The 10,492-nt window shown below is 37.7% G+C and overlaps 1 protein-coding gene across 1 annotated transcript; it reads left to right on the plus strand.

Moving 5' to 3' along the window:
• Positions 1-1,796: 1,796 nt before the first annotated feature.
• Positions 1,797-2,694, plus strand: LOC120427043 (pre-mRNA-splicing factor Syf2). The gene has a single exon (XM_039591874.2). The coding sequence runs from the start codon at positions 1,873-1,875 to the stop codon at positions 2,605-2,607; it is 735 nt and encodes a 244-aa protein (XP_039447808.1). The 5' UTR covers positions 1,797-1,872; the 3' UTR covers positions 2,608-2,694.
• The last annotated feature ends 7,798 nt before the right edge of the window (positions 2,695-10,492 follow it).

Genomic DNA, 10,492 nt, shown 5'->3' on the forward strand with positions numbered 1-10,492 from the left:
CCGGATATCCGTGTCCCAGTGTCCGTGTTAAACTCCGTTTTGCGCAATCTTTTTTGAAAATGAAATGCACGGCTCAGACAAGTCCATGTTATTGTTTATAAGATGTCAAATTGAACCGAGATTAATAATACTCGGTGGGAACGCTAGCTCAACTATTCGTTGATCTATTGACGAAAATATCAAAACCGCCGTCAATAGATTGACGAATAATAAAACCATCGACTCTGTCCAACCCCTAGTTAAAAAGTCAAAGTAGTTATGTCACAGACATAACCGGAATGGCGTAGACTACGTAAAGTTCTGATATGTGGACAGAGTTTTCCATTTCTTAATTTTGATGAATCAGCTAGATACTTGAAATACATTAACGGAATAAGATTGTGAATGCGAGATGGACCCCCCGACACCTAGTACATTCAATTGGACCGTGTACGTACCGGTTGTTGAAACGGAATTTTTATACGATTCGAATTGAATTCCGATAAAGTTGACTATTACTAGAAAGAGATGGCAAATCTAATGCGAACAAAACCGCAGCTACCATGTAAACATACTTTGAATGTGTTGATAGATCTTTGACTAGACAACATCGAATTAAGGAAGGAAAGAGAAGAACGAAAAACGATTTTTTCGCGAACCGAATGAATGTTTGGTAGCAGAATGAGGGGGAGGGAGAGTGGTTGGGGGCGAGAGCAGCCTCAGAAAGCTGTGCATTCCGTCGCCCCCGAAGACCAAAATTTGTTCCTGAAATTTAAATTCAAATTAGTTCGCTGCCTCGTCCCGGGTGGGACGAGGGCAACTCTTTCAACGCTTTAGAATTGGATGAGACGTAAATCTTTCAGAAGCGCTCGCCGCGAATGCGACGAGCTAGTTGGATGTCCTGATTGTTTCACAACCAAGGCTTGACCCACGAGAGGCTTTTCGGCGGAAGGCAGCAGGCGCGCGCCTCATCTTGTTGATGCCTCGTCCCGGGTGGGACGAGGGATGGGGATTGAGGCACCTCCGAACTACAGCAACCACGAAAGATCCAAACGGTCCGACCATCGAGAGGCAACTGGCTGAAGGTGACGACGAGAAGGCGATGCGCACTTCTTTTCCAGTTCTGGTCCCTCTCTCCTGCTGCTGCTGCTCTGGGCTAAGCTTTCCTGCTGCTGCTGCTGCTGCTGCCGGTCCGACGTCTGAGACGTGAATGATGGAATGAAAACTGGCGCGCGTTCTTATAAATGATTTCGGTCCGCTACTTCCCCTCCTTTTTCGACACTCGGTCGCGTTGCTCGGATGATTTTCCCCTCAAAATAGGTACTTGACATTCCCGTCCGTGAGTGGGAAGCGCTCATTTTGCTTGCAAAATCTCTGCATTTTGAAAACATTTTAAAACATTCAATTGTTTCAATAGTTAAACTATTTTGCCAACAATGAAAGTTTTATAGCAAATTGCTGAATAATTTTCGAATCGAATGGAACATAAATCGTGTCGATTCGATTGGAGGGAAGGAAGATATAAGCGTTTGACGGATGACGCAGTTAACCAGGGCCTTCGGCCCGGGTTTTTTGGAATGGCACCCCAGTACCTTCGACAAAGACGTAGTCTACGTCAAAATGTAAAATGCGAGCATAGAATAGAGATATTCTATGGTTTAATCTAGTTTGATAATGCAAAAGAATCAAATAACATTTGAAATTTCGACCTTATTTGATTCGGCCAGTTCCATCTCAACCCCCCATGAAAAATAAACGTGTTGGAACGCGTTCTCAGATTATCTTTCAGAACGTCAATCTGTCAAAGCAAAAATCGATTGTTATTGTTTACACTCAAATCAAACATCGTCATTTGCGATTTTTAGTAAAGTTTTCGAGAAAATCCCAGCAAAAATGGCATCTTCCACGGCAACGGCACCGTCTACCGACCCGGGACCATCGTCCTCATCGATTGCACCGAAAACTGCCGCCGAAAAGCACGCCGAGCGGATGGCACGGCTGAAAAACTTGCACCTCCAGCGGAACGAAGCCCGCGTCTCGAATCACTCGGAAGTGCTGGCCGAGGACGAACGGAAAAAGCTTCCCACCAACTGGGAGGCCCGCAAGCGCCAGGCGGACTGGCTGATCGACGACAGCAAGGCACGGGCGGAAGCGGAAGCCAAGGGGCTGGACTACAACCGGGTCAAGCTGATGAAAGTGTCCGCGGCGGAAGCGGACCGATTCGACAAGCTCAAGTCCAAAAAGAAGAACGCCGATCCGGGCTTTTCGGACTACGAGGCGCAAACGGCACGGCAGTACAACCGGCTGATCAAGACGATGGAACCGCGCGATCTGGTCAAGTACGAGGAGCAAAAGGCCCAGTACGGGGACGCGTTCTACGGCGGACCGAACGTGGTGCTGCAGGGCATGCACAAGGACAGTCCGGGGGCGATCGACAAGATGGTCAAAGACCTGGAGCAGCAGATCGACAAGAGGAAGAAGTTCTCCCGGCGACGCACCCACAACGACGACGCGGACATCGATTACATCAACGAGAAGAACGCCCGGTTCAACAAGAAGCTGGAGCGGTTCTACGGCGAGCACACGGCCGAGATCAAGCAAAACCTGGAACGGGGGACAGCCATTTAAGGTGTGTGCTTTGGTGTGTATGGTAATGATGTATGTTTTTCCTTTATTTGTAACGTATAAAATAAATAATTTTAAACCAAACATAAATGATTTTGAAAACCTTTTACTTCGAATATTTTCTCAATTTTTTTTTGTTGCTTTTTACATTCTTTTCAAACTAATGATTGCAAATTTTTCAATCTTTTTTCATTTAAATGTTAAAATTCTGGCTTGTAATTTTGTTTGCCTCCCCCACGACCTTAGCCAGAGTCGAGAGATAAAAACTTTTTTCAAATATTTCTATCGGCCTGAAAACTCGAAAAAAAAAAAGAACTTGATATTTAAATTGAAAATAAATTTGAGCATGAGCATGAGCATGAGAGATCACCCATGGTTGCCCCTCCGTTGCTGAACAGAACCGTAATATCCTTTCCGCACTACTGATTATAGGCTTCGACGATCTAGTGGTGTTTCCCTTATCAACAGCATGTATGAATGCGCTGAAAAGATAAAACACCATGATTGCTAAAGCTAGATCAGTTGCGAATAGGTAACAGTCATTGGCCACCAACGGCGCCCGCCATGTCAGTTTGTAGACCTCGATTTTAAGGGACGGGAATGTTAGTTAGCGCTGGTTGCTACTAGGGCAGCTGATTTACTCTGTGCTTACACCCCACGAGCGCCAGGAACCTGAAAACTTGTTAGTAGGATAGGGTGTTTGGTCAGGATTCATCATAGAAGATGATGATGCGACCCAAAATCATAGTGTTTGTTGAACGGTATTATGTATTATTCTCAAGGCAAGCAATCGGATGCTGCGGATGAGACATTTCCCGTTTATCGGTTGTTAAATTTTTAAATGTTATGGTTTAGTCTTAGACAGCCGGCTGTGGAAAGATAAAACCAAAATCATTTGAAATTAATGAATGAAGGATTGAACAGTGTAACTTTTAACTTGATATGATTTTACGAGTTTTAAATGATTGATGTTTAGTGAGGTACTGATTAACGTTAAGAACGACGAGTTACAATGTTTATCGAGCTGAAATGGTATGATAGGGTTTTGTTATTGTTGCACACCGACGACGGACGCGAAAAATTTTGCGACCCGACGAAAAGGCATCGCAAATCGAACTGGCTAACTGTCATCGGGACAGCCAAAGCCAGCCGCACCTTCACACGCACGCGAAAGAAAAAACGAAAAACACTGCGACGGACGCGAAAAATTTTGCGACCCGACGAAAAGGCATCGCAAATAAAACTCATTTTTTACGACGCGACTTCAAACCGTTAATAGTTCGCGACGACTCGAACACAACGCGGTCAATCTTTTAAGGCGGAAATGACTTCAAACGTAAAAAAAAAAGATAAAACCAAAACCAATAATTTTGCACAAATAGAAAACATTGAAAACTGAAAAGAGGGCCCATATCTCCCCCACAAACTTACAAAACCAAGTAAACACGCAACATGGAACGAACTCACCGGATGATAGTTGATAATCCTTTACTCGCAGATAGGTATTTTCCGCTTTCTTGGATGCCGTAATTCACCTTCCATCTCTGGCACACTACCCCACCTGACACTCAAGCTCGGAAGTCAACACCACCCACCACCGTTACAGCACAACACCAGAGGGCTTTTGTTAATTTGATTTTTTTAACCGCGGTGGATTTTCTTGAAATAATTCGAACTGTCAAAAATCCACCAAAGGATCTACCGGTGGATACTTTTCTACCACAGTTTTTTGTGTGATCAATGTGGTAGATGTTTTGGTGGATTTTTGACAGTTCGAATTATTTCAAGAAAATCCACCGCGGTTAACCAAATCAAATTAACAAAAGCCCTCAGCTGTCATCTGTGTACCAACAAACCGCGATGACCACACTGACCTATTTAAATTGAAAATAAATTTAAACATAAAAGTAAACAATATTAAATTTACAAGCTATCCAGATTTTAAAGCGAAGATGGCGTTACGAATGGTGCACGCCCAAAATGTCAAAATCACGCAGTGGTACCAACATTACGCTTTAAAATCTAGATATCCGCAGCCGCAACCTTTGATGGAAAGAAAAGAAAACTTTTTGCGGTACTGTACACCCGAGTTCCACAAAAGTTCAAAATATTTTCAAACAAGATTAAACGTACTAAATATGATTATGGACGCAGGAAAATGTAAGTAGTTAAAGTTGTTCTAGTACAAATTTTATTTAAAGTTCTAGTCCATCGGTTCTGGTCCAAGTCAAGTACACTCAACCCCCGGTGGTTGGTCACTTTTTCGTTTGACACTTTTTTAGTTTGTACCCCGTTGGTTGGCCAAAGTCAAACTAAAAAGTGACGAACTGTCACTTTCTATCCAGATTTTTAAGCAAAAATGGCGTTCGAATGATGAACTCCCGAAATGTCATAATCACGCAGTAGAACCAAGATTACAAAAAAAAAATGTGCCACGGCATGACAGCCACATTTTTTCTTTTGTTGATGCTACTGCGCGATTTTGACATTTCAGACGTTCGCCATTTGAACGCCATTTTCGCTTGAAAACCTGGATAAAAAAGGAAATGAATTTGTGGATTTTTTTTCCTAATTTCTTATGTCTTTTTTCAATCTGTGGTCCCACAATTAAAATTTAAAAACAAATTGATTGAAAATGCATCAGCAAGCGCCATTCATTGCACTCTGAATAGTTTGCAAATGATTTTACAAGTTTTTATGCAAATTTCAATTTAAAATTTATTTTTTATTTTTTGGGGAAATTTAGAAGCTAGGGGGAGGTTTAACAATTTTAAATAAAAGTAGCAATAGCATTAAATTTTAATTTACAATCGAATTTCTGGGTGAGAGAGCAACAAAATATAAAAAAAAATCATGAAAAAATAAATCTTCTACAAATAGGCCGTTACAAATATTTTTCAAAGTTTTTGTTCCTCGGCTCTGGCCGGGGTCGAGGGAAGGGCAAAAAAAATGAAATAACAAGCCATAATTGCAAAAGCAAAAAGCCTTTTTAATATGCATTTCACACTAGTTCAGTTGTTTTCCAATCATTAGTTTTCAAAAAATTAAAGATTTGACAAAAACAAAAATTTTAGCGAAAAAAAAACTTGTTGCGACACTAAACGTCAAACATTTTCAAAAATTCAAAGGATTTTTAAATCAATTCAAACATGCAAAAAATGATTCTAAATGCAGGGGAATGCGTTTTGAAATTGATTTTAGCTGATTGCACTTAAATTTTCATTGTATTTTTTTGAAAAAAAAATTTCGCCCCCTGATTATTTTTTGGGCCAATTTTGAAGGGGGAGTGACAAAAACATAAAATAAAATAAATAAATAAAAATTAAAAGCAGATAAAAAATCTACCGTTAAATATATATGTTTTTAAATTTTCGATGTTTGTTTTGGTCTAAAATTTTTTGAATTTTTGTTCATGTTTGCTCTCACCAACATGACAAGTTATTAAAAAATCTCCGAAACATGCATTCAAAACTTCTCCCGTATTAACACCTAAACTCCCAAGCTCGAGAAAAAGGGGGAATTTGTATGGAAATTCCCCCTTTTTCTCGAGCTTGGGAGTTTAAGTGTTAAAAAACTGCTTTGTCACGCGAGACGTGAGACTCAAGGGCAAAATTGGTGAGAATCAAATCAGGTTTCAAATTGTTGAACTTTCAACATTTAAAAAAAATGATTATTCTTTGAAATTTGCAATTGGATTTATAACTTTTAGAAACTTTTTTGCACATTTCCGACTCAACGCATAATTCTGGAGTTTTTTTTTTAAAAAAAAGGTCCAATAAACCAAATTTTCAGTTTTTGCTTTTTGGGTGTTTTTTAATACCCCTGAATCAAGGTAGTTTCAAAAACACCCAAAAAGCAATAACTGAAAAATTTGTTTATTGGACCTTTTCAAAAAAAAACTCCAGAATTATTGAATTTGAAGGTTAATGAGAGCAAAAAACTAAAAAATATCTCGAGTTTTTTTTTTTTTTTTTTGAAATGGTCAAATAAGTTTTTGTCTTCCATATGTTTATAGGACCTCTTCAAAAAAAAAACGTTTATTAATCCACCATTACGTGGTTGGTGCCTTCCTCACATTTACAAAGTAATAATGAAAATAAGTTTATGAAAAAATATATACCTGATACAGACTTTTCCAGAAAACATGCAGACTCTCATTTGAAGCAATGTGGCAACCGGGCGTTTCGACTCTCGCACGTAAACAAAAAGACCCGGCCTTTTGAGGTTATGCAAAAAAACACCCTTTTTCTGTAATTCTGTAATTTCGGAATACATTCGTCCGGCTTCAGCTGAAGATTCATGCTGTCCCATGTTGCATGTTCGAGTGTAGACCTACGGAAAACCTTGCCGCGAGGAGAGGTGAGTGAACCTGTACACGAGCCACCTACGACATAATTCCTCGGGCGGCCCAGGTCAACTCGAAGTTACCCCAGGCACCCCCAGTGCAGGACACATTGGGGGTAGAAAGCGGATAGAATTTTTCAGTGAATACAATAGTTATGACAATATAGGTTCATATAATCCTTTTTCCTTGATCTTACCTTTTGACACTACCAAACCTAGCAATATTACTATTGCATCTTACCATTTCCTTTTGATAGTGTCAACCTCAAACCTTCATCCATTGTACAATTAACGCAGAATTTCCACTATATCCTTCATGTGGAATCGTCGTCTACTTTCTTCACCTTGTTATCACTTAACCACGACGCGATATTGTTCTCACATTTTATTGAGCTTCAACGATTGTTATTCACGCACTTATAAAAATACTTGTTCTGTTTTGCGGCTTTGTCCACTTTAATTTTGGACATGATTATCTTTTCACTGTGAAATACACACTGTTGGCTGATACAATGACTTTTTCGGTCATCGTATGCTCGCAAGGTACATGAAAGAAAAAAAGAGAGAAAAAAAAAAAAAAAAAAATGGGATTAGTACAATGTAAAATAAAATCGAACATTGAATAATAGACTAACACATAAAGAAAGAATAAAGAAACCTTTCTTATTGCAACTAGACAGAACTACCAACTATAACGAGAAGTTTACTAGAAAATAACTGAAGTTGTGAAATATAGGACAAGACAAACAAACTTGAATAGTTAACATATAAAAAAATTAAAATAGATTGAACGTACCTTTAATCATATAAACAGTTATACCCAAATTTCTTACCAAATTATTTTCAGCAGTTACATTTCTACAATAATGTATTGCGATTCCAAGTTAGAATAATTGAGTAGTTATAGTTTGTGAGGTAAGAGACAAGTTATAGCAATAGCAAAATAAATAGATGGATTAAATTTTATCTTAAAAGAATAGGAAAAAATTAGCTTGTTTTTGAAAAAACCAATGCACCAAGAGCAAACATACAGCACGTCACGTTCACACCGTATGGAGTAAATGTGATAAACTATATGTCCACATTCGGGGCACCACCTTTTTCAAAATACAGGAAATGATAGAAGGAAGACCCCATTCTGTATAGTGGAAGATTTCTGCAACACCTTGGATTCGGACCAGACATTTTGTCTGAAATAAAAGAGAAAAACAAATATTAAAATTGTGGTATTATCACTAAATCCTATCATCCTTTCACCCCCCAAGACATGGTCTATCCTTCGTGCCTTCGTGTCTTGGGTGATGGCGAATTCTACCTTCTTCAATGATCTTCGGACCACCTCCAACTAGAATTCACAACAGGACCTCCCTCGGCTCCAGTTTACAACATGACAGCGACGAGAACACAGCCGAATGGGAGTTGACAGTATCAAATGCATGCTATACCCTTTGCTTTGCTGGATACTTACTAATAGCAAAGGGCGAGAGTCCTGCGACTCTCAGCAATCATGAATACTGCCCATTTGCCACATGCAAAAAAACACCCTTTTTTGTAGATACAAAAATCTTTATCTTAGCATAACTTTTTAAATACTTTACTAAACAGAATAAATTTTAATAGGGTCTTATGGGACTCCAAAACGAATCGAATAAGGCTGACCCGGCCAAAATCGGTTCAGTCAGTTCTGAGAAAATCGAGTGGAAAAAAATCATGTCTACACACATCCCCACAGACATTTGCTCAGAATTTGATTCTGAGTCGATATGTATACGTGAAGGTATATCTAGAAGGTATATTTAAGAAGTTCAATTTTCGAGTGATTTTATCAGGGCTGCGGAGTCGGGTCATGTTTCAAGCGACTCCGACTCCGACTCCGACTCCGGTTTTCTGAGTTAAGCCGACTCCGACTCCGACTCCGGCTCCGGCTTTCTACAAATTGATGACTCCGGCTCCGACTCCGACTCCGGCCTTCCAACTCTAGCTGACTCCGACTCCGACTCCGACTCCAGCTTTCCACAAATTGTTGACTCCGGCTCCGACTCCGACTCCGCCACCTAATCTGTATTTAACATATTTTAAAAATATCAATTAATCACATCACTCACATTTCAGTTCACACTTGCGCGAATAATGACATTTATGTTCGGGGTGTTTAACAAAATTATACATACGAATTATTTATACAAACAGAATGATATGGAACCATACTAAGCTTGGTAGATAAGTGTTCGTTGTTCTATTTTACATGTTTTCAGCATTTTTGAAACAAAAATCATAAATATCTTCAGATTTAAACGCATTTTCTGCACAACATTTTTCAAAATTAATTTAAATTTTGTTGTTTGAAAAATTGAAACTTTTTATTTAACTACTTTAAATTTACATTCATTTTTTTTTAAGTTTATATACTAGCTACACTAATGTTTAACTGTACTTTTTTAAATGAAATATTAAAAGAAAGTTAACCTTCATGATCGAATTGACATATAAAATCCATTTGAATAATTTTAGGCTGAAATTTTAAAGAAACACAGTAACTATCAAAGATACGCTGGTTTTGAAATAGACAATTTTTAAGCCCAGTACACACTTTAAACATATAAATCATGAGAAAATTCTAATATTTGAAAAAAAAAATTAAAATTATATCAATTATATCACTCCGATTGAGGGTATTTTAAAAAATTAGACTTGTTCAAAAATATTATTTAAGGATTCACTACACGCAAACATTTTTTGCTTCGAGTTTTTTACGGAAATTGTCATAACTCAGAATAGAAAACAGTTAGAGTCCCACTTTTTGTATTAAGTTCTGTAGAAAAGTTATGCAAAGTTTACACGACCTAAACTGATCGGAATGTTTCAAAAGTTTCTTCAAAAAGCAAAAAAAAAACTTGCGAAAATTATGTTAACTTTGCATAACATTTCTACAGGACCTACCTAATACATAAAGTGGAACTCTAACTGTTTTCTTTTCAGATTTATGACAATTTCCGTAAAAAATTGAATCAAAAAATGTTCGCGTGTAGTGGATCCTTAAGAATCAACACTTTAAGAGAAATTGTAAATATTGAGGTAATCGATATATGTAATCAATTCAATGATTATTTCAAAATTAGTTGCAACTTTTTTTTCGATATTTTTGTTTGTTTTAAATGTTTTCAGCATGTTTCGGTCCAAGTAGTAGATTGATATAATAGTTGATATTTTATTAATTTAGTTATAATGTCAATTTTACAAATGTAACATTTTTTTTTGTTAAGTACTGATAGTGAACCTTTATTTTCCTATTAACAAAAAGGATCTACTTAAAACCTTAGCAATTCTTTAGTAATATATTGACATTTAGTTGAATTAAAAGTTTGCAAAATTAAGTTTATATAAGTATTATATAGAATTTCCAGAGTTATATAAACTTTTATACTAAGAAGTTAGTAAACTTTATACTCAATCCAAATTACTTTTTTAATCGGTCAAAGATGCCTATTTGGAGTTGGGAGGCTGGATTTATGGTGAATTGTCATCAAATAACTTTATTTATGTT

This window comes from Culex pipiens, chromosome 2 (assembly GCF_016801865.2).
Source record: "Culex pipiens pallens isolate TS chromosome 2, TS_CPP_V2, whole genome shotgun sequence".
Classification (NCBI taxonomy): domain Eukaryota; kingdom Metazoa; phylum Arthropoda; class Insecta; order Diptera; family Culicidae; genus Culex; species Culex pipiens.

Excerpts from the sequence above, each read along its gene's own strand:
- LOC120427043 (XM_039591874.2), top strand. The coding sequence starts at position 1,873 with ATGGCATCTTCCACGGCAACGGCACCGTCTACCGACCCGGGACCATCG.